This window comes from Carcharhinus amblyrhynchos, chromosome 5, assembly GCF_965287045.1.
Source record: "Carcharhinus amblyrhynchos chromosome 5, sCarAmb.v2.hapA, whole genome shotgun sequence".
Taxonomy (NCBI): domain Eukaryota; kingdom Metazoa; phylum Chordata; class Chondrichthyes; order Carcharhiniformes; family Carcharhinidae; genus Carcharhinus; species Carcharhinus amblyrhynchos.
The window spans coordinates 72,127,728-72,152,979 of record NC_137328.1 but is presented as its reverse complement, the minus strand read 5'-3'; the positions used below and the strand labels follow the sequence as shown (position 1 = coordinate 72,152,979).

Below are 25,252 nucleotides of genomic sequence, written 5' to 3'. Positions count from 1 at the left end.
GGCATAGAATATGGTATATCCTCTAACAGAAGGCAGTTCCCGAAAACTCAGGAACCTGATGAAGGAGCAGCGATTTGAAAGTTCATGATTCCAAATAAACCTGTTTGACTTTAATCTGGTCTTGTAAGACTTTTATGTGCTCATCCCAGTTCAACACCTGCATCTCCACATCATAACATTACTTAGGCTTAAGACCTGGATTCTGCAATAGAAACAAGATAATACTCTATTTTCACAGAACTATCAGTGTTGCGATTACTATTAATGGTGAAGAATGTTCACTACTTCAATAAGTTTTCATATAATTTAAAAAATACATTGCCTCATGTAGTCTACTATCTCCTAAGTGAGAACCCATCTCTGTACGGTCTTAAATGGAGAGATACATTATTGAGGAGAGATACCCAAGTTATATAATCTGGTTTCAACTTGCTATAAACACTATCTGTGTAATGACAATATTCTCTGGTGGTTCCTTTGTTTCAGGAAGAGCTCGATCTGCACTCCGGGTCTATTTAAATGCAAGTGAAAGTGAACATCCTAGGATTACACAATCTACTTGACTTTCAGCACTCCCCACAGCATGTTTCTTGGTGGTGGGGGATGACCCACAATTGGCTGGCAGCGGGATCTTCTGGTCCCACCACTGTCAACAGGATTTCCTATAGAATCCAGCCCCTGCCACCGGGAAACCCATTGCAGAGGTCACATCAGTGAGACTGGAAGATCCCATCACTGGCCAATGGCCAGAAAATCCTCCCCATTTAGAATAATTCCTATAAAGGACCTAGGATTATAATCCACTTCATTATATTCTATCAGTGTTACACTGCCTGACTTGAATCACTGGTTTTATCCTTACTTTTTTTATTACGAACATGGGTGTAACATTTGAAATTCTCCAGTTAATGGCACCATCCACTAAAGGGAGATTGGAAGATTAGGGACAGTACCTCTGCAATTTCCAGCCTTACTTCCTTTGATATGCTCAGATGCATCAGATCTGGTCCTGGTGACTTAACAACTTTAAATAGATAACTAACCTTTCCAATACTTCCTCTTTGACAACTGAAACACACCCCATATCTTAACTACTTCCTCTACTTGTTATCCAAGATTAATAGCTGCAAAAAGGGCACATCACATTACACTCCTTTTTTTAATTTATGGAATGTGGGTAATGTTGCTTTTCCGAGTCTGTTTAATACAAACATACCAATCTCACCTAGGACTAGTAAACATGTAGGTTTGGTCAATCTGAAGATGTAGAACAAGATTGCTCAGCAGGCAGATTTAATATAAGAGGCTTAAGGGTGAGTGTTAACAAGAAACTACAGCTGCAATCCATTCACACCATATGCTGCTAGCGAACCTGAAAGCTCCCCTGAACAAAATCTATTGGATCTGGGATAATGTGGTGAGTCTGTCACTTAGCTTATGCCCCATTTAGCATACGTGTTGAGGAAAGATTTGCCAGTACGTGTACAACACACTTGTACATTGGCTGAAAGTGATTTCTTCAGGTATACCAAATAAATGGAAAATTAAATTCAATGTGGCTGTGGTGGATACATGAAGTATCCATCAATTGTCTGATGATTGGAAATTTGGGAAAGTAGTCAATGTACTTTCCCTAAACTTCCAATCCTCCTAGAAGAAAGGAAATCACCACCATGGATAGCAAATAAATGTGTTGCCATTTTCAACCAAGTGCACAATGGAAAATCTGTATTGACATGGCTGCTATTTCCTGCATACTTCATGCATCCTAACTGTCTTCTTGCTATCATTGTTGATCTCTGACCAACATACAATATACTTTGTCAGGTGCCTTGTTCAACCCATATTCATATGTCCCTGGTGCAACTGTGACAATTTGTCCTGATGAAGAGTTTTGGGTACAAGCACCTGTTTTCCTTTGAAAATCACATATCTTGAAATACCTAGTTCACCTCTCTACAGCCAAAAACATCAGTAGGCATCACACATCTGTTGTATTGCTTCAGGTCAACTTATTTTCTATTATGCCTTCAATCATTGATCACTTGCTGTTTCCTACTGAAATACATTATATTCATGTTGACCGAAACTCATCAGATCATCTATGTTCTATGTTGATGTCTGTACCGTCTAGGTCTAGTGACACATCTGCAGTTTTATTTGGATTGAGTAACCTATTTAGTGTGTCTGAAGTAACTATTTTGCTACCCAATATTTATTGGATTTTGAAGTCATAGCCCTGTATTTTAATCAGAGGTCTTGTAGTCTGGGTGAGGCACTTGTCAATGGCTAATGCCAAATCATTTCCAGCGGCTTGTGGTCAGTTTCCAACATCAATCAACCATTTACCAAATAGGTATATATGGAAATCTGTGATACTAAATATCAGAGCAAGTGTCTCAAGCTCCAGGTTTGACTAATTGGATTGTACTTGTGATAGACTTTTGTAACCAAATGTAATTTGTTTGCCATCTTTCATGATGCATGTTCCTAAACCTTTTGAAATATGTCAACCTCTTAGATAATCTCTATTCTTGGGCTGTATTATTGTTGAATACATATCTCTCATGACAATGCCTATTTAAATGATTTAAACTTTAAATAGTCCTCCTGTTATACATAATATTAGGGTACCAGATCAGAAACCCCAAGATGTACCATGAAGCCAGATCAGACCCCTATTATTTTTCTATTTTGGCACACGTGAGAAAGGATGTTTCACCTCAGGAGTGATTCCACTGATGTTTTGATAAAAAGATTCCTAATCCAAGTTTTATTCATAACACAGTTTAATTGTAACTCTAATAAAATGAAACAGTTTAACTCTTGTATACTGAACAATCGCTAAACGTGAAAAAAATGACTCTTAACTTCTAACTTATTATGATTCAGCCCCAATTAAGCAATAATTCTTTTATAAATCTCAATCCCATTTTAAAATATAGTTAGCAAATTCTAATACGCGTACTCTGGCTTGGGTTAATAGTTTTGGTACTTCCAAACAGATTTTTTAGGGAGAGAGAGAGACAGACAGACAGAGCTGTTTGTAGGTTGCTATCTTTAAACAGTCCTCTCCAGCAACTGCACTCTTCAAATGAAAATTAAACTGTTTTGTTCTGCTACAAGCCTAGCTCTCCCATTAATCTAATAGCACAAGACTCAGTCAACCTAGTCTGAAACCCCAGGAGAACTTAATAAAACAAAAGTGTATTGTCTACAAAGTAACACATTCCTAGTTAAAATGATTTATTATCCTGCTTTCTCAGAATCTACTGCATTCCTACTAGATAAGAAACACTGAATCATAAAGCTCTTAACATAAAATATATTAATAGCACATTATCGTCACAATGTGGAACATCCTTCTTTAGCAGCTAAGTGAGGTTTTATTGGCAAAGTTGAATACATCTTGTGTCAGGAAGTTGAAAAATCCAAGTATCTCTGCAAGTCCTTTGTCCTAGGAAGCAGACATGTCTCATACATCTCTGAGATTTCCTTGGTCAGGACAGATTCTGGAATTTGAATAGATCTTTGGTATTGCCCATCACTCCAATATCATTGGCAATATATACACAATAAAGGCTATGTTCTCTAATGTTGCCCATGTAGTGGCCATTGGTATGAGCAACTAGGCCTGATGCAGAATTGGAGAATCTAAATTAAATTTCAAGCAACAGCCTCCAAAGCCAGGCCTAATATGAATTCTAACAGGTCAATTTAAATTCAAACATAGGTCAAAGGCAAACAGGGACAAGTCTGGACGTCCTGGACGCTAGAACCAGAGGTGCTCAGCCCTGACCAAATAAGGATGATATTTATGTGTTCCCCAGTTTTGGTTAAGCTCTCTGGCACTTTGGATTCCCATCATTACCATACATGGAAAGGGGGTATGTGCACCCCGTGCACTTGAGGATGGACACCTAGGGACCCTGGCATCTTCCATACATGGAAGTAGAAATCCCATTGGGTGCTGTGAACCCCACCCAATAACATCATTGGCTGGAAGCCAGAGAACCTTCCAGAAGGGCATGAATAGGAAGATAAGAAGAAACACCTGGACGCCAGCCTAGCAAAGATTCAACTCAACCTCAGCGAAGTCTCAACCTACAGAAAATACTAGGTGGAGACCCAATAACAATGGAAGAGGACGTGCCAGCCCAACCTTTGTGAAGAAGACCATGAGTTTGAGAGATGGCAGAGCTCAGTGAATTAGACCCAGCAGCTGGGTCAAGTTCATCGATAGGGTCATATTAGAGACTCAGATCAAATAGCATAAAGCATTAAATTATTGTGGGAACTGAGACTTGTTTGCGTATAGGGTTTGTATAATAAGGATTTATTAATAAAATTGGGTTAAACCACAAATTGCCTTTTGTTCACCTCATCAGTAAGAACACTTAGGTAAACAGGTTTCAGTAAAAACTGGTCAAAGTGTCTAATTTCCAAACAACATTTGGCAATCCTGGAGGGCTTCAATAAACCAAAAGTTGTTCTGAAGTCAAACGTACCAGCCTCATATTCTAGGACCTTCAGCCCCAGGCTGAACTAAGAGGGTAGTTGCCCCATGTGACGGCCAGAATTCAAGTGGCTGAATGAGCAGAGAGGTAACCAACCAGTAATTGGGCCATAAACCATGTGTCTGTAAAGTGAGATGAACAGCAGGATTTGAAGATAGGCTAGTCAAGGAGTAAGTGTAAACTCTGCAAGTCAGCCCTGAGGGGTGCTAGGCATACCTCTTGTGCACTGGCTCGAAAGGACTGGGCAGAAATTTAGCGAAAGCTGGACCCCTACCTTGGTCGCCTCTTGTAACTGTCAGGCAAACCCTAAAGAGTAAGAGCAGAAAAATGGCAGAGTGTCTGAATGGGAGGAGACACTAAGAAATTGCCCAAGTGGTTTTGAGTACCGCAGTAAACCAATTTCAGGTCTGGGACCCGCATGACCAAGATGTTGGGAGAGCCCAGTAAAGGCCAAGAGAATTGCACTTCCAAGGCCACAGCAATAGCCAGCCACATGGAGCAGTTACGAGAAAAAGAATCCAAGAACACAAAGTTGAGACAAGAGTTAGAGAATATGAAGCAGGAGATGGAGAAAGATAGAACAAAAGCGATCAGGCAGGATTAGAGAAGTCCCACTGACTTGGAAAAGCAGCCAGCATAATTAAGGACCCCGTGGACTCCGGACATTTTCTCTTCCACCTTCTTCTGTCTAGACAAAGATACAAAAGTCTGAAGTCATGAATCAACTGACTCAAGAACAGCTTCTTCCCTGCTGCCATCAGACCTTTGAATGGACTTACCTTGCATTAAGTTGATCTTTCGCTACACTCTAGCTATGACTGCACACTTCATTTTGCACTCTCTCATTTCCTTTCCTCTGAACAGTATGCTTTGTCTGAATGGCGCACAAACAATACTTTTCACTGTATGCTAATACATGTGACAATAATAAAATCATATCAAAGTCAGTAAATTCTGTTGCACATGGACCAGTTTCAGTCCCAGTATGAAAAGGCTTCAGGAAGTGCAGCATGCAGTGATTGGGAGGCAACACAAAAAAAATGTAATTAGGAAAGCTAATAGAATGTTATAGCTTATTTCCAGGGGGGTTGAATTTGAAACTGGAAAGGTTATTCTTCAGTTATATAGGGCATTGGTGAGACCACATTTGGAGTTTTTTTTTACAGTGTTGGTCTCCTTATTTATGGAAGGATGTAAACATTTTAGAAGTAGTTTAGGGAAGTTCTAGACCCATATCTACAATAGGCAGGTTGACTTATGAGGCAAGGTTGGACAGGCTAGACTTGCATCCACTGAAGACAAGAGATAACTTGATTGAAACATAAGACCCTGGTTTTGACAGGATCATAGAATCCTCCAGTGCAGAAGGAGGCCATTTGACCCATTGAGTCTGCACCGAACACACTCCCATCCAGACCCTATCCCCATAACCCCATGCATTTACCCTAGCTCGTCCCCCTGACACTCTGGGGCAATTTAGCATGGCCAATCCACCTAACCTGCACATATTTGGACTGTGAAGGAAACTGGAAGACCCAGAGGAATCCAACGTAGACATGAAGAGAATGTGCAAACTCCACATGGACAGTGACCTGAGCTGGGCATCTAACTTGGGTCCCTGGAACTGTATGACAGCAGTGCTAATCACTTTGCCACTGTGCCACCCTTGGATGGATCTGGAAAGGATGTTTCCTCTTGTGGGAGAATCTAGAACCACGGGGTCATTATTGAAAAGTAAAGGGCTAAAGGGAACAAGCTTTTCTCTGTTAGTGAATCTTTGGAACCCTGTTTCTTGAAAAGCAGTGGAAGTAGAGTCATTGGACAACATCCACCAACACCAACCCCCCCCCCCCCCAATCTTCCCCCCCACAATCTTCCCCCGTCACAGAATGTTTCTCAGTGGCAGTGGCAGACTACCATTGCCATTGGGATCTTCTGGTCCTGCCGCTGTCAGTGAGGGCTTGCCATTGTACACACCTTCCCACAAACAGGAAATCCGCAGCAGGGTTTTGCCATCACCGAGACTGGAAAACCCCATCAGCAGGAACAGCCAGGAAATAAGCCATTAATTATTTTTAAGGCAGAACCAGATAGTCTTTCACCCTTTGCTTATCAGGAATCTATCAAGGGTAGGTGGGAATGTGGAATTGAAGTTACAATCAGAGCAGCCGTGGTCTTCTGAATGATGGAGCAGGCTTGAGGGGCAGAATGGCCTGTTTCTAATTCATTCATATGTTAATGTATAGAAGTTTACTTTGTAATACGTTCCTCTGTACCTGCAGTCTTCCTCAGTCGTGTATTGCAACTGTCATTATAAATTATGCTTCGTGAAAAAACATCAAAAACTCTTAATTTGAAAATCGATCACCTTCGATTTAATTGTGTCTTTCAGTGTGCAGGTATTGGTTATTAAGGCCTTTGATTCATTTTCACTAGCATCAGAGGAAGCATTTGAGCTTGTAGCAGGATACAGGTCATGCTCTGTTCTATTCTGTCTTTGTCATAATTGAGGCTGGCAAGGTTTGGCAATCTTGTCTGTCTATGGGTATAAATATTGCAAAATTGTAGATAAATAAAATTACAGTCTTGGCTCAGCAGTAGTGTTCTTGCCAGAGTCAGAAGATCCTGGGTTTAATCCCCACATACAGCCTACAGTACAGTCTAGTCTGCCAATTTAATAATACCAGGGGAGTGATGCACTGTTGAAAGTTTTGTCTTTCGCTTGAGATATTAAGCCAAAGCCCAGCCTGATATCTCAGGTGATGTTAAAGATTCCATGGCATTAATTGAAAAAAAAAGCAACTCAGGTTCCCTCGACCAACATTTGCCCCTCAATCATTACCACCAAGAAACAGATATTTTATCTCATTGGTGTTTGGGGGATCTTGCTCTTTGCAAATACTCAGCAAAAGTTGTTAACGCCACAACACAGACTTTTGGCAATGAAGGTAAGTGTAAGCCTTTTCCTGACACTGATTCCAGCACGTATTGGCAGTCTTGCTAAGTTATTTTAACTTTCAGCCATTATTCTATGCGATCCTCTATCAATTTATGTTCTTTTATTCAGCTTCTAATGCCTCCTCAATGGTTCTATTCTCTTAGATTGAGTTGTTTGGTTGCATTATGTTACCACCTAGTGGTACAATGTTAGTAGTTATTTTCTGTGAGTTAACAGTTCCCTCAGGGAATAATCATCAGGAGCAATCTCTGCATTGTTCCAATCATTCCCAAGATTAGACAAGAAGAACATGTTTGTGTTTAACATTAATCTAAGCATTTATCCAAAAAGTTAAAAGGAAAACAAAAAAATATTGGATCAAGGTCCTGGAATGAGTTGAGAGAGTTCTTTTAAGTTGGGTTTGAAGCCAAACTCTGAGCACAACAGGAATGAGTGACTACAATAAGCAGTATGTTAAATACAGCAATTTTATTGAATTATTATAATATGGCAATTATTGAACATATAAAATAAGATAGATAACTTCTTTGAAAGGAGAAAGAATTTCATATATATCTGGCAACAGGAAGACAGTTTGTTTAAGCACAAACAATCACCCCCAATTTGTTCTGTTTCATGATACCACCACCCCCCCCAAATTAGTACACAGGTTACTGTCCCCTCGACACATACTTTATCAAGTCATTGAATAAACCCTATGGCTGGGTACTTTGGTCAGACACTCTGTTCCTGGCCTTTCTTTCTGTTATCGGTGGATGACTTTTCCACCTGGCTGCAGTCCTTATTCTCCAAAGCAACGTTTCTTTAAACTGGATTTTTGGCTGCATTCCAGCTTCTGGAAGCCTGCAATATAGTCTTTCCCTGAATAAATTTCAACAGTTATCACAGATACCTTAAAGATTAAACAGACTTGGCTATGTTCAGGCAATATGCCACTTCATCATCTCATCTGGATCTGGAAAAATTTAATCAAATTTGCTTCCAATTTCCACCCCATCACTTTCACATGGCCATCTCTGACTCTTATCACTATCTCCATTTCTGGTGATAAACTTTCCACTAGTATTGATTACAAGTCCACTGACTCCTACAACTGCCTTGACTACAGCTCTTCACACCTACATCCTGTAAGGACTCCATCCCATTGCCTCCGCTGCATTTGTTCTGATGATGCCACTTTCCAAATTAGTGCTGCTGATACATCTTCCTTCTTCCTGAATCATGATTTTCCACCAACTATGGTCGGCAGGACTCTCAACCGCAGCCAATCCATCCCCCGGGCCATCATACTTACCCCCTCTTTCCCAGAACCATGATAGGGTCCCCCTTGTCCTCACTTTTCACCCAACCAGTCCCTGCATTCAAAGGATCATCCTCCGCCATTTCCACCAAATCAGCATGATGCCACTACTCAACATCTTCCACTCAGCCCCCCTTGTCAGTATTCCACAGTGGGCATTCTCTCTGGGACACCCTGGTCCACTCCATCACACCCAACACCTCACCCCCTACCTACTGCACATTCCCATGCAATCATAGAAGGTACAACACTACCTCCTCCTTGCTCACCAGGTTCTAAACATCCCTTTCAAGTGAAGCAATGCTTCACGTGCACTTCCTTCAATCTGGTCTATTGAATTTGCTGCTCCCAATGCCATCTACTCTACATCGGAGAGACCAAACGCAGACTGGGTGATTGCTTTGCTGAACTGTCCACAAGCAGGACCCTGACCTTCCTATCACTTGCCACTTCAAAACACCACTCTGCTCATAGCTGATTCTCTTTGGTCTCAGTTCTGACAAAGGGTCATCTGGACTCAAAATACTGAGTTTATTCTGTCCCCACAGAACTTACTAGACCTGCTGTGATTTTCCAGCATTTTCTGTTTCAGGTAGCTCCTGATTAGTATCCTCTCATCGGCCATCAATTCAGGTCCAATTAAAATTTCAACTTCTGATGTTTCAAATAACCCCACCAGGTAAGTTTACCCAGCGATTTGGCTTGTAGTTCCAAGTTCACAGAATGCAGTAGGACAATACTCATAACTTTTTTTAAAAAATCCTTATTTTAGTGTTATAGCTCGAGAAAGTGAAAAACAAAAGATTTAGACTAAACTACCAGCTTTGCAGCCAGATCCGAGAGAAAGCAAAACTATAAGAACAGATCACTACTGATTATTATTGACTAATTAATCAAAACACAATCATAGCCGAGTTAAGAACAGTGCCAAATGAAAAATTACAAAGTGACTTCAAATATTAAAAATCAAAGCAGAGCAGAAATAAAATACAAAATTGCAAACGTTAGTCTTCGCCAACTCATCACCATTTAACAAAATATACAGCATTTTTGCAATTGCAGTGTGAAATAAAACAACAGCATTTTACTGGAAGTCAGACCGGGCTTTGAATTATCAGGCAGAGACAATAGCTTTCTTCTTCCAATCCATTACCCAATTCTAGCTTTGTGGTAGCTAATCTTTTTTTCACCCAAGAGACAGGTCTTTTAATTGATTCCCATCTATTACCGGTCCTAAGGGTCTTGGTAGGAAGCTTTCCCCTGCACACTGGTGCCGCGAGTCAGGGGACGCTAACTGTGAATTAACAAACCTAACAGGTGTTGCCTTGTATCAAAAGATTATGCAATTTTCTTCTTGTATTTATTTATGCAAATTATTTAAATAAACTGGTTTTAATAGGCATTAAGAGTGAAAGATGACTTACAAATGAACAAACTGGAGATTTGGAGGCCGAAGGGAAGGAGGACAGCTTTGTTTTGCAATGGGCCGAATGGACTCACTGCTTGAGTTCCATAGCCATTGGTTGTTAGTTATAGCTAGCAGGTGACTCCAGCTGTCATTGGTTATTTGGATGTGATTGACGGGAGAGTTGGCGATCGAAGGGGATTATTGGAGGGGGACAAGTTGAAAGATAATCCAGAGGCTAATTATTTTATTCAGATAAATAGTGTATAAAAACTAACTGCGCGTTGATATCTCGGTCCTTACGTGGCCAAAAAGATTGGAACTGTTTACATTTTAGCGCGTTGGGGGAGGGGGTTGGTGATAATTGTCACTACGATTACAACAGGTTTGGATTGACCAGAGTTTGGAGCCGTGTGTGGAGGTTTATTGTTTAATTGTGAAACAATCTCTATTGAATTAAGCGGCGCCTTAAATGCCTGGCCGTTGTCTTATGAATTGGTAAAGGACTGTGCCCTGGTTGTAGAGATTTTGTATGAATGGTTAGCAAAATCTGTAAAAGATGATCCTAATTGCAAATTTAATTATTCGTGTTCAAGTGACAAACTTTTTTTTCGAAATGTAGTTCTAATTTTTTTTATTGAGAAAATGAAAGACAATAATTCTAAAGTTTTTAATTTTCAAGTCTAGTGTTAACAGATTATTCAGAAGAATAGTTGATGATCAGTGGGCAGGTCTGTAGAACTAACGGGCCTGAGTTTATGCTTCGTTTAACTGACCATATTGTAGAATTGTTACAGAACGGAGGAAGGCCATTTAACCCATTGCGATCACACCAGTGATCAAATCACTTATTGACATAACAATGGTCCACTTTAAGAACGATTTAATTCCCGTTGAACTCGATCCGATTTTTTTTGTATTCAAAAGGCATCGCTACCTCCCAACCCTAATCACTTAATCGTTTGTATCATAGCACGTTTAAAGGGTAAATATGGCTATTTCTTGCGCTGCCCACGTGACTAATACCAGCTTGGAATCTATCCCAGATTTTGGTTATTATCTTTGGGACAATTGAACATTTTTTTTCTTTTGTATGTCCTGCAGGAGTTGGGTTGATGGGGCAAATATTAGGAAAAAATGAACCAGCTGGATGCCACTTATTAAGCTGCTGAGAGAAAGTATGTAATTTGGAATATAGTGTAACAGTTAAAATGGTTTATCATACATAGTCAGACATCAATTTGTTTTTAGATCAGCACGTCAAAAAAACTTCACCTTTCCAATCTATCACTTGTTTTTACTCTGTCTCTACTTTTCTACTTTGCTGCTGTCCCCTACTATATTGGAAATGACAAGTTAAACTTGAAAGTGAAGTTGTTTTAAAACTTCCAAATAGTCAGCTCCTTAGTGCTTTTTGTCCTGTTACATTCACTGCTGTCTGAATATATACAGCCTTCCCAATTCTCGAATGTATGTTTGCCGGACATTGATTTATGAATTGTGTAAGCAAAATATAAAATGACTCTTGTATTGATTGGAAGATTGTTTTCTTTCTGGAGAGGTTCTCAGATTTGATTTTATAGATGCCTATTTTGTTTTAATTCTAGGAATACCTGGTGAGCCATGGAGCAGATTCTTGAAGAGAGTGCTTGTAACCAAGAAAAGATGACATTAAATATTCAGAATCCTACCGTGAACTGCAGAAAGAAATTGTTGCAAGAGGGATGTGGATCAGAAACACAGGCCCAGAAGAAAATGGTAGTAGAGGAACCTTTGCATGTGTTGTGCTTTTGTGTGAAGTTTTCAATATCAGTATTCAGGTGGAAGTGCAGTGAAATGGGAGCATAACTAGTTTTTTTTTAAGGTTTTTGATGCTGGAATCTTATTTTACTTCTCATGCTATTTGAACCATTATCAGGATTTTTATAGAATAGTTTGGAGAACTGTGAAATGAACTGATGATCCCATTAATCATAAGTATGTGATGAACACCTTGGGAAGTCACTGAACAAGGTCATTTCTCTATTGTTTTGCATGTTTTTTTCCTGTTCTTGCATGTGTTTGTTTTTTTATCCCTTATAAGCTGAATCTATTCAGATGGAGAATGAGGTTTTTGCAGGATGCCAGGCAGATCAAAGCCCACCCACTAATGTCCTTGCATTTGTGTGTGCAACTCACTTTCATTGCCCAAATCACAATTTTCTGCTCACTTACTAGGTTACCCTCTGCAAACTTTCTTGGAACTACAAATAATTTTGTTCTGTTGACCATGAAAAATTGCATGAATGCAAACAACATTACATACTTCCTTCTAGCCATTTGATTCATCTGTAGGTGTAACCTTTATGCTGGAAATATTTTTTCCCAAACTGTATCACAGATGATAGCTGGAGACACCAAAGTTTAATAGAAAGCAACTTTGCCAAAATGGACATCTGGAGACAGTTTGGTGAGTTGTATCCACTGTTCAAGCTCCTGCAGATACCTTGGGCACTTTTGCCTTCCCCCGAGTATAGCTGTTAACAAGCACTCGTGACATTTATAAATTGTTACTTGACACAATTTCCTCGGGTAGGTTTGTAACAATTGTTTTCAGATGGCTTAACACGTGGGAGAATGTTTCAGTAGCAGTAAACCTGTGTTAATGTTATATCTGAAACATCAATGATTACAATGAAAGATAATTTAACATGTTTTCCACAATCCCTTTTGATTGCAGAAGCAAACTGAACGCCAGTTAAAATGCTTAGCATTTAGGAACCCTGGCCCACAGCTAGCTGAATTCAATCCTGAAACCAGATTGCAGATAAAAGAGATTCGCAGGACAAAGCTAAGGCAGCTGGTCTTCGAGAGCAAGTAAAATTTCTCAACGTGATTTTCATAGCCTCTTATCTTTTTAACTCTATCTCAAATTTCATTTTGGGCTTAATTTTAATTAGAATTTGAAATTTGAGCTTTTCCTTCTTTGTATTCTAATAGAGCATGACCCAAATCAAATTTAACTTTATTTCAGCAGTTTTGTCCTAGTGTAACAGCATTCGTCTTGGTGCTCAAGTCTAATGAGAGAAATATAGGTGTGAGCATATGTAGGCCATTCTGCTCCTCTGTTTGATTGTGACCTCTGCTTTCCTGTGTACAGCCTGCACAATTAGATTTTTGATTGACAAAGAAGGGAGCCAATTTAACTTGGCCTTAAAAGTAATCAAAAAGATGGTTGCAACCAAATAACTGGTTTGCAAATAATTGGAGGGAGGGGGGGGGGTGCAGCAGGTAGCCCTTTAGTTTCCAGAACATCTAACTATTCATTACCTACTCAGCCCCCTAAAAGCCACAGCGATGTGGGGGTTGCACTGAAAAGTAAGTGATGAGCTGCCACAGTGTATTTATTTGCATGTTCAATCCCACAACTAAGCTGTTGACCACTGTCAGTACAGTGAGAGTGAGACAATGAGCAAAAGTTCCTACTGTTTTCTACTATTAACAAGTCCTTAATCCATGCCAGTACATTTCTTTCTATCCATTTTGTGTGTGTGTGTCTGTCTCAACATTTGGTCCTATCCAATCTACAGGAACCATTTTGGAAGCTAATCATCAGTGCATTGGCTACACTCAGATGTAGAATATCAGGTCCTGTGGACTTACTAACCATGATGTCGGCCTTGGACTGGGGTAAGCACAGTAAGAACCCTCAACACCAGGTTTATTTGGTAGCACATGCCACAAGCTTTTGGAGTGCTGCTCCTTCATCAGGTGAGTGGGAGTTCTGCTCACAAAAGGTTAAAGAGACATGTATTGTCTCCAGACAGTTACTGAGATTTTGTAAGTCGTAGGGGTTACAGATAGTGTGACATGAACCCAAGATCCTGGTTGAGGCCGTCTCCGTGCATGGAACTTGGCTATCAGTCTCTGCTCACTGACTCTGCGTTGGTGTGTGTCATGAAGGCGCTTATCTGAAGATCAAAGCTGGAGTGTTCCCCTACAGGAAGAGAACTGTCTTGCCTGGTGACTGTTGAGTGGTGTTCATTCATCTGTTGTCATAGCATCTGCATGGTCTCCCCGATGGACCATGCCTCAGGACAACCTTTCCTGCAGCAGATCAGATGGACAACGTTGGCCAAGTTGCAAGTGTTTGTACCATGTACCTGGTGGATGGTGTTCTCACGTGAGATGATGGCATCCATGTCGGTGGTCCAGCACATCTAGCAGAGGTGCTGTGGTAGTGTTGTGTGATGTTGTGGTCACTGTTCTCCTGAAGGCTGGGCAGTTTGCTGTGGACAATGGTCTGTTTGAAGGCAAGAAGTGGGGGTGTGGGGATGGTCTTGGCTAGATAGTTGTCTTTGTTGATGACATGTTGAAGGCTCCAAAGATAATGTTGTAGCTTCTCTGCTCCAGGGAAGTACTGGACAATGAAGGATACTATGTCCTGTTTGTCTTTCAGCATCTGGAGGTATCTGTTGCAATTGTGCTCTTCTGAGACGTTCCTGTGTATATGGAGGGCTTGCCCATAGGGGATGGCTTCTTTGACATGTTTAGGATGGAAGCTGGAGAAGTGGAGTATCGTGAAGTTATCCATAGGCTTGAGGTACGATGAAATACTGAGGTGACTGTCTTGATGGAGATGCATGCGGCTAAGAATGCAACCGATACTGAAGATGAACATCATGCCGAGGCCATGCCCACTTGTCTTTAAACAACCACACAACCTCAAACAGACCACTGTCCACAGCAGACTATGCAGCCTTCAGGAGAACAGTGACCATGACACCACACAACCCTGCCACAGCAACGTCTGCAAGACATGCCGGATCATCAACATGGATACCATCATCTCATGTAAGAACACAATCCATCAGGTACATGGTACATACACTTGTAGACAATGTTGGCCAATTTGCCTGATACGCTGCAGGAAAGGTTGTCCTGAGGCATGGCCCACTGGGGAGACCATGCAGACACTACAACACTGGATGAATGAACACTGCTTGACAATCACCAAGCAAGAGTGTTCTCTTCGTGTTGGGGAACACTTCAGCAGTCATGAACATTCAGCCTCTGATCTTCGGGTAAGCAGCCTTCATGACACGTGACAACACTGAATCACTTGAGCAGAAACTGATAGCCACGTTCCATGCACGTGAAGACAGCCTGAACCAGGATCTTGGGTTCATGTCACACTATCTGTAACCCCCACAATTTGCTTGCAAAATCTCACTGTCCTGGCTGGAGACAAGACATACCTCTTAACCTGTGCTTAACGCTCTTTCCGCTAACATTGTCTATATCTTTTTAAGACTTGATTACCTGTTTTTAAAAAAACCTTGCATTCCAACCATTACTTTAAGTTGAGTTTGTGTCTTTATATGCCCTGTTTGTGAACAGAACTCCCATTCAGCAGATGAAGGGGCAGCACTCGAAGCTAGTGGCTTATGCTACCAAATAAAACCTGTTGGACTTTAACCTGGTGTTGTGAGACTTCTTACTGGACTTATTGACCCTCAGACCTGCTAATTCTCCAATACAACTTTCTTACTAATACTTGTTTCCTTCAATTCCTCATTCACCCTCATCACTTGGATCTCTAATTCTGGGAGATTTTTGGTATCTTTCTCAGTGAAGATGGATGTAGAGTAATTTGGCTTGGCCAAATATTTAAATCCTTTAAAAACTTGGCACTGGTGGTGAAGGTGATTCACTACAAAGCTTGTCAGATGATTTATGTTGCTCCTCCCCTTGTCTTGTCAAATCCTAGAAAATTACCATTTTAACCTCATGACTGTGCTATGAAATTGCTGGGTCTTTAAACCATCGACTGACTAAGTTGACAAATGGTTTTTGCTGCAGCCATTTAGGGCTGTTAATTGTTGTAGAGCGCCCTGTTAATGTGATTTGATTCTGAAATGCTAGTGAAATTGAAATCGTGTTTCTTTCCATATAGAATTTGATTAATTGAACAGTCTGTTGGGAACCTAGGAGCAGGTCATTCAGACCATCAAGCCTGCTCTGTCATTCAGTTAGATCATGGCTAATCATAACCTCCAGTGTCACTTGTATCATTTGTATCCAGATGTCTATTAATTTCTGTCTTGAACATGCTCCATGATTGAATTTGCAAGCTTTCTGGTGTAGAGAATTCTGCAGATTCAGCAACATCTGAGTGAAGAAATCCCTCCTCACCATAGTCTTAAATGATCTTCCCTGTATCCTGAGACTTGGCCCCTGATTTTAGACTCACCAGCCAAGGAAAACATCCTATCTACATCTGCCCTGTCATGTCCTGTAGGAATTTTGAAAATTTCAGTGGGATCACCTCATGTTCTTTTTGAAACTTAGATAATATGGGCCCAATTTGCTCAATTTCTCCTTGTAAGACCATAGAAATAGGAACAGAATTAGGCTGCTCTGCTGTTCAATCATGGCTGATATTTTTCTCATTTCCATTTTTCTGCCTTTTTCCCATAACCCCTGACCGCCTTATTAATCAAGAACCTATCTCTCTCTATCTAATGACACTCAGTGACCTGGCCTCCACAGCCTTCTGTGGCAGAGTTCCACAGTTTCACCACTCTCTGGCTGAAGAAATTCCTCCCTCACCTCTTAAAAGATCATCACTTTAGCCTGAGGTTGTGCTCTCTGGTTCTAGCTCTTCCTGCTCGTGGGAACATCCTCTCCATGTCCACTCTATCTGGCCCTCGAGTATCCTGTAAGTTTTTCAAATAGGATCCTCCCTCAGCCTTCTGGTACAGACCCAGAATCCTGAACCAATCCTCATATGACAAGCTCGTCATTCCAGGGATCATTCTTGTGAACCTCCTCTGGACCCTTTCAAGGCCAGCATATCCTTCCTTAGACATGGGGCCCAAAACTGCTCATAATGCTCCAAGTGGAATCTGATCAGAGCCTTATATAGCCTTGTAGGACAAGCCTCCCAACCTCTTTCCATCCTTGTGATTTTATCCGGTGAACCTCCATTGCATTCCCTCTGTGGAAAGTTTGTCTTTCCTTAAATGAGGAAAGCAAAACTGTATGCAAGGCTCTTCACAATTGCAAGATGTATTTTTTCCTGTACTTAAATCCCATTGCTTTGAAGGCCAACAAACCATTTGCCTTCATAAAGTTTAGCATTCGGGTACAGCAAACAATTTTAACTTTTGAACAAGGACACCCTTTAGACATCAATGTTTCACCATTTAAGAAACACTCTGCCTTTGTTTTCTCTATTGAAGTGAATAACTTCACGCTTGTCCACTTTCCTTGCAGTTTTACAAGGCCTTGATGAAGCCACATCGTGAGTATTGTGTGCAGTTTTGATCTCCTAATCTGAGGAAGGACATTCTTGCTGTTCAGGGGGGCCACTGAAGGTTCACCAGACTGATTCCTGGAATGGCAGGACTGACATATGAAGAGACTGGATTGACTGGGCTTGAAGTCACTGTAATTTAGAATAAGGGGATCTCAAGTATAAAATCCTGATGGGACTGGACAGACTAGATGCAGCAAAAATGTTGGAATCCAGAACTAGGGATCACAGTCTAAGAATAAGGGTTAAGCCATTCAAGGCTATAATGAGGAAGAATATCTTCACTCAGTTGTGAACCTGAGGCATTCTCTAACAGAGCTATTGGAGCCAATTCATTACATATGTTCAAGAGGGAGCTGGAAGTGGCCCTTGCAGCAAGGGGCATGGAGAGAAAACGAGAGTGGGATACTGAAAGTGCATGATCATATTGAATAGTGGTGCAGACTTGAAGGGCCAAGTAACCTACTCCTGCATCTATTTTCTATGTTTGTGCCTGTTTGCGAAGCCTCCTTGCAATTTACATTCCCAGTTAGTTTTTGCCACCAGCTTGGAAATATTTTATTTAGTCATTTAAATTGTGAACATGTGACCCAGCACTGATCATTGTGTAGTCTGCTTGCCATCCTGTGAACAATCCATTTACTACATAGTTACTATTTCCTAACCTTGCTTTACAGCACGGTTAATTAATTAGCCTTTGGCATTTCATAATAAATCTAAAATCGCCTGTCCCTAGTTGTTTCTCCATGTACTGTTCCAGGACCTGCCTTGTACATGTTCCAGGAATTCTTCATCCACAGCATTAATGCTAATTAGGTTTACCCAATCTAAATGCAGGTAGAAGTCGCCCATTAATATTGTACGTTCCATGTTCAACATTATCACTACAATTTGGTGGCTGAGAACAGTTCCCACTAATGTTTGCTGCCCTTTGCTGTTTCTTAGATCCACCCAAACTGATTCAACAGGTGGAATTTTCCCATAATTTTTCAGTCAGGTCTGACTGGAAACTGGCATGTCTCCTGAAGAATTGCTGAGATTTCAGACCTGATTTTCTGCATGCTGACAAAAAAAAAATCAGGCGGGGGTGGGGGGTGGTTTAGTGCATCAGTCTGGCCTCAGAAACTTAATTGCTTCCCTCTTGCACCAATTCTCTAGCTACATATTCAAAAGCTTAGTCTTCCTATTCCTATTCAAGCATGCGTGACTTGAGGTAATCCTGAGATTACTGTATTTAAGCTCTTGCTTCCTAACTCACTTGCTTTCAGGATCTCATCTGTCTTCCTACCTAAGCTGTTAGTACCAGTGTGGACCACTATCTCTGCTGTTCAGCCAATGATCTGCAGTTTTTTATGCAATCCTTGGCTTGGCACCAGGTGTATGAAATACTATTCTGCATGAGTGGCTGCAGAAATGCCTGTCTGTTCCTCCAATGAATGAACCCCCTATCACTATTTACTTTCTCCCCTCCTCCAGTGCAGCTAAGCTGCTTGTGGTGCTATAGACTTGGCTCTTGCTGCACTTTTATTGCTGTCCAAAATAGAAAATCAGTTATTGAGTGAGATTGTCTCACTACCTTAATGGTTCTCTTCGACTGCCTGGTGGTCACCTGTTCTCTCTGGCTGCATGTGCCTAACTTGCAGTGTTACCATCTTCCTAACATTGCTATGCATGTAGTTCTGTTTCATGGATGCACCAAGTGACTCCAGTTACTGTTCGAGTTCCCAGATCCAGAGCTTAAACTTTTTTGGCCAGTGATGCTTCCTAGAGATGTTTGTCTACATCAAATGTTACTTCCCACATGCTCCTGGTGGCACATTCCACTCGGTCATGCTGCCCTTGCATACCTTAACTTGTAAGAATAATTGCTAAGTAGTTCTTATGCAGCACAGAAATAACACATACTGGAGGCTGAAAAGGATAGAAAAAGAAAGGAAAACCACCTTCTGAGAACTTACCCAACTGCTCCCTGAAGTTGCCTTCATTCTTTATCTGTTGTTTTTTCCATCTTAAATCTAATTGGTTAAAGAGAGAACCTGTTGGATCAGACACTAATGGGATGTTGGCATTATTGCACCAAAAGCAATTCACATCTCCAGCAATTTTTGGCTCTAGTATATGATTTTAAAAGCTCTTCATCAGTTGTGCCACACCAGCAATCTGGTGGTAATACTAATGATTTGTAGAATCTGAAAAGGGAGTTGTGTAATTTTAAAATGTATTCTGTTTTTTTTTTCAGTACTGTTTGGCAGAGAAAATATGACAACACTGGCCGACTGCTATTCAGTGGAGTAGACCTGTGTGACTGTCTGGATGAAAGCTGTCCTGGCTGTTTCTATCCCTGCTCCAAGTGCAGTTCGTGGAAATGTGGCTCTATTTGTCGTTGCAACCGGAAGTGGATCTATGACGGAATTGAAACAGAGGGAAGTGATATTGTGCAAAAGTTCCCAAATTTGAATTCTAGCTGAATTTATTCAGGTCTGAATGGAGCGTAAAGAGTCATGAAATTTTTGAAGTAAATTTTTTTAATGCATAGAAATTTGCAAAAATTTTTTAGTACCATTAGTTTGTATATTTGTCAGATATTGCACAATAAACTAATATGTTAATAGTGCCTGATACAATTCTAGTAAAGGTAGAAATGATTGTGTGAACTAATCATGTAGGCTTGAGTTGTACATATCAATTAACCAGTGAAAATAAAGAATGCATCTCAATCTCTCCTAATGTGACATTTTGTTTAAATGTGAAACTTGCATAAAGGCAGTTTCACAACACATTTGCCTCATGTGAGTTTGCTTGTTTTTAAAGGGAGACAATAGGGAGGTGGGGATTGGGAATATTCTGGGACTGCTCTTCCAATCTATTTTGTTCCCAACCATTACATCAAAACAGTATTCTGCTACACAGATCACAAAGTGCCTGCTCATTCCTTTTGATTTTTGGGGGTGGGGAGAAATGAAAGTTTTATCAATTATCTGGGTGGCACAGTGGTTAGCATTGCTGCCCCACAGTCCAAGGACCCAGGTTTGGGTCACTGTCAATGTTGAGTTTGCACATTCTGCATGGGTTTGCTGTGGTTTTCTCCGAGTCCAAAGTTGTGTGGGTTAAGTGGATTGGCCATGCTAAATCTCCGTTAGTGTTGGGGGACTAACTAGGATAAATCTATGGGGATAGGGCCTGGGTGGGATTATGGTCAGTGCAAACTCAATGGGTTGAATAGCCTCCTTCTGCATGTAGGATTCTATGAAATTTTTAGGCAAGCCACCTAATCAAGACCATTTTACATACTTCACTATCCTCCTGTAAAGATCACAAAATCAGAAAATTGACAATTTGATCTCTGCTCCATAAGGTCACTGTAACCAGGCAACAACTTGTATTTATATAGTGTCTTATTTATGGTTTTTTAATATAAAATTTCAAGTCACTTTACTGGAGTGTTGTCAACAGAATTTGATACTAAACCATTAGGATGTATGAGAAGGTCCAAGGAATGTTTTTACAAAAGGGAAGAAAGGCAGAGATTTGGCAGAAAGGATTTTGAAAGCTTTGGTTTTTGAACGCATAAACCCTAGGAGCATAATTAAAATTTGTAAAAGGCTAAAATCGGTTAACTCAAGATTGTAAAGGCTGAGGTGATCAGTGGCTTGAAGGGGCAACATCATGGAAGGTTTGTAAAAGAGTTACAATTAAATTGTATGCAAGTCAACAAGAACTGGACTGATGGATGAATGGAATATATGGTGTAAATTAGGAAGAGGTAGCAATTTTTTGAATGAATTTAGGGTATGTTACTGCATTGACGGTCAATAGTCAAGTCTAAAGATTAGAAAATGGCATGTGAAGGTTTTGGCAGGAGCTGAACTGCAGAGGAATGGAGTCGGGCAGTAGGTCCATGAAAACAACGTTAAGTGACATGGTGATGCAGTCAGAGGGGACCAGTTAATCCAGTTGACAGACGGCAAGTATGTAGTTCAGAGCAGCATGGGTTTGATTCCTGTTCTGGCTAGGGTAGCTTTGTGACCTGCCTCTTCTGTCTGTTCTCCGAGTGGAATGCAATGGCAAATCTCCATTGACAAAAACTAAAGAAAATATGGCCCAGCATGAAACATTAAGCACATGAGCCAATAACCTGCCTTCAGTGTATAGCATGACATGCAGTCAGACTCATTTCTTGGCCAAATAGCATAGATGTCAAATATTTGGGTAACTAGGAAACAGAGTTCATGCAGAAACTAAAGATAATGGTTTAGTTATATAGTTGGACAAAATTTTTGCACATCCTGTAGAGGATATCAGATAAACACTGACTATTTGGAAGGTTTGTGGAGTACTGAGTCATAGTTGGCTGTCATTTATATGGACAAACTGATGCTTGCTTTTTTGGATGAAGTTGCCAAGAGTCAGCACGTACAAGAGAAATGGAAGGGAGTCAAGGATAGATTCTTTTGGGGATTCCAGAGGCTTTGCAACTAATTCTTTGGCTAGCTCTGGGCTAATAAGGATGAAATGGGCAAGTGTAGTCCCACCCAGCTGGAAGATCATGGTGAGATCATAGAAAGACAAAGTCACTGTGTCAAAGGCTTCTCACAGGATGACATGGAAAAGTTGACCTTGATCATAGTCACTTAGGATGTCATTTGTGACTTTAAAATCTCTTTTGGTACTGTGGCAGGGGCAGAAATATGTTTGGAGATAAACACAGAGTTCTGGGGAAAATGTACTTTGCTTTTTGAAGTGACAGCATATTTAAAGACTGGAGAGGAAACAGAGATTGGCGATGGATTGGTAATTTTCAATGACGGAGGAGCTGAGGATTGTTTTCTGACGAGAGAGGTGATGCCAATAAGTTTGAAAGAGGGGAGTATAGTATCCAAGCAGAGAGATCTGTTAACATTATCGATTAAAATGGGAACCAGGAAAGGAAGCTGAGTGCTCAGCAGTTTAGTAGGAATATTGTTGAGGAATCAGGAGGTGGGTCTTGTCGACAGGAACAAAAATAATCTGGAAATACTCAGCAGGTCTGGCAGCTTTTGTGGAGAGAGAAAGAAAGTTGACATTTCAGATGGAGATGACCTTTCAGTCAGAACTATGGACAAGATGAGCTCAGAAGAGGCTAAGAGAGGAAATCAAAGATGGAATTAAAGAAATGGATGAATTTGTTTGATTTTAATACTTTTTGTTTTATTATTTGATGTCCTCAAAGTTGTATTGTTAGTGTTTTAAAATTTTGGGCATATCTGCAAACATTGGAACAGAATTATCATTCAGCCCTTCACATGTACCCCAACTTTCAGTCACTTCATGGTTGATGTGGCTCAACTCCATTTCTCTGCTTCTGATCCATAAATCTTGAAATTCTTAACTAATGAAAATATATTGAGCTCAGTTCTGGCAATTTCAATTAATCCATAATCCACAGCTTTTGTGTGAGAAAAGTACTTCTTGATTTCAATTCATCACGACCAGTCTATCACACAAACCAGCCTCTCATTTATTGACACTGTTACATTTCCCATTGCCTCGGAAAAGCAGCCAGCGTAATTAAGGACCCCACGCACCCCATATGTACTCTTCTACCTTCTGAGGTCACGTACCAACCGACTCAAGAGTAGCTTCTTCCTGGCTACAATCAGATTTTTGAATATACCTATCTCATATTAAGTTGATCTTTCTCTAGATCCTAGCTATGATTGTAACACTGCACTAGGCACTCTTTCCTTTTCCTTGTCTATGAATGGTATGCTTTGTCTGTATTGCATGCAAGGAACAATACTTTTCACTGTATACTAATATATGTGATAATAAATCAAATCAATTCTGAAAGGCCTAACTCTGAAAGATGTGTCTTTCCCCCTTTGCTCTGGATTCCACAACCAGAGAAAACTGTTTCTTTACATTTACCCTATTAAATCATTTTATCAATTCAAACACTTAGATCACCCATTAACCTTCTAAAGCCAAGGCCATGCAAGTTCATTGGCCAAAAAGAATGGCCACACAAGTTACTTTCTCTTGTTGCCCTGCATCTGGATTTAGTTCATTTGCTGTGATAGTGGAAAAATGCTAACCACATTCTAAAGTGAACTGACACTCAGTTTGACTGGGCTTTCTGTCACTAATTCTTGAAAACTTGCTCATAACCCTAAAAGTTTTGTATCTGAATGGGTAAAAATTGATGAGGCCAGTTTCAAGTGTGCAATATGTGTGTTTTATGACCTGCCCAGGCACTGAGGCACAGTAGCAAACTTGGTACTGCCCCCTTATTACTGTAGTTTTAGCCCTCTGCAGTGGAGCCTATGCATCCAGCTGACTGAACACTCAGTAGGGGGTGAATAGCATGCGTTGATAGCACATGGTACAGCTGGCCTGTCCTCTTAAATATATTGTGCCCCTCTTACTGGGGAAGAAAGAGTGCTGCTAGGTTCATGGATGAGGCACTGGAAGTCACAGTAATGGAGGATGCCAGGAAAAGAGATGTCAGATTTCCTTCAGGGGCCAGGAGGCCTCAAGGACCACTCTCCAAAGCGAATGGGAGCAGATAGCAATGCAAGGAATCTGGCAATGAAGACCTGGTAGCAGTGCTATGAGAAATTCAATGTCTTCAGTTGAATTGTCAAAATCAGTGACTGCATCTTCACATGATTTCTACATCACATTGAATTATCAATCATTAATACCACTCAATGCACCATCCCCCATCACTCACCCAACAGCATTCCTTAGCACTGAAGACTCATACCCAATAACCAGATATTTAGGTTCATCCTCACGTACACTGATGATGCCAGCCTCACATCCAGTTCCTGCTGGTTCCATCCACTTCAAGCTATTCAGGTATGGCAGTTACATCATCCAGATAAAATGCTTTATAATCATCAACATTCTGCATTCCCTTTTACAGGGCAGAGTTAAAACATTGGAGGCAATAGAGCACAACAGATGGAGCAAAGGACTCCTGCATCTCCTGTGCCCAAGGAAGAAGGTTCTCCACACCATGGGGCCAGCTGTGAAAGAGCCTGTGGCATCTGACATTAATGAGAACATTGAGGATGACTGTATGTTCCTTCCTTATGCCACTTCTGAACTCACAGCTCACCTTTATTCTGCCCACTCACATGATGTGCCAGCTGCTGATGGTGTGACCGAGATTGTCTTGCTCCACCCACCTCCCCTCACATCAATCTTCCCCTTCAGATTTTCTGCTTTCAAACAGTCAAGAGTTACTGCCTTCTGAGCCACAATGAACCCAGGAGGAAAGGAGAGGGCTACAAGTCCACACTAATGAGGAGCCCTGTTACTGGATCTGATCATTGCAGCCACTAGCGCTGTGCACATGCAGATGAGTTCCACTCCAGGAAACTTAATGAGGAGTTTGACAGGGTGGCATACAGGAGAATGTTAATAGGCATGCACAACAAGCTGCTGAGCATATGCTATGACTGTAACGCTACATTCATCACTTTCCTCTCGTTTTCTATGAATGGTATGCTCTGTACAGCATGCAAGAAACAATACTTTGCACTGTATACTAATACATATGACAATAATAAATCAAATCAAATATTGCCTGGCTCAGCAGATAGTCTTCCACCAGGATAATGGAGGAGTCTGACTCCAGCTTGGTAAAGGGATCAGGCAAAACTGCACCCCCCTCCCGAACCACAGCCTCTGCTCCATCATCCTGCAGACCCACAGCCACGATTGTTGCTGCCCCCAAACATGCTGCAGTCTTTATGTGGACAGGTCACCTAATTTTCTGCGCTATGAG

General features: G+C 40.9%; 1 protein-coding gene across 1 annotated transcript; it reads left to right on the top strand.

Annotated features, from left to right (window-relative positions):
- The first annotated feature begins 1,372 nt into the window (after positions 1-1,372).
- LOC145343456 (ARL14 effector protein-like) lies at positions 1,373-19,946 on the top strand. Its single transcript, XM_080189697.1, has 4 exons — positions 1,373-1,417; positions 11,789-11,939; positions 12,901-13,037; positions 19,718-19,946. The coding sequence occupies exons 2-4, from the start codon at positions 11,805-11,807 to the stop codon at positions 19,944-19,946; spliced, it is 501 nt and encodes a 166-aa protein (XP_080045823.1). The 5' UTR covers positions 1,373-1,417; positions 11,789-11,804.
- The last annotated feature ends 5,306 nt before the right edge of the window (positions 19,947-25,252 follow it).

Coding starts and splice junctions, on each gene's coding strand:
- LOC145343456 (XM_080189697.1), top strand. CDS start 11,805: ATGGAGCAGATTCTTGAAGAGAGTGCTTGTAACCAAGAAAAGATGACA. Junction 11,940..12,900: donor CACAGGCCCAGAAGAAAATG/GTAGTAGAGGAA, acceptor TTTTGATTGCAG/AAGCAAACTGAACGCCAGTT. Junction 13,038..19,717: donor CAGCTGGTCTTCGAGAGCAA/GTAAAATTTCTC, acceptor TTTTTTTTTCAG/TACTGTTTGGCAGAGAAAAT.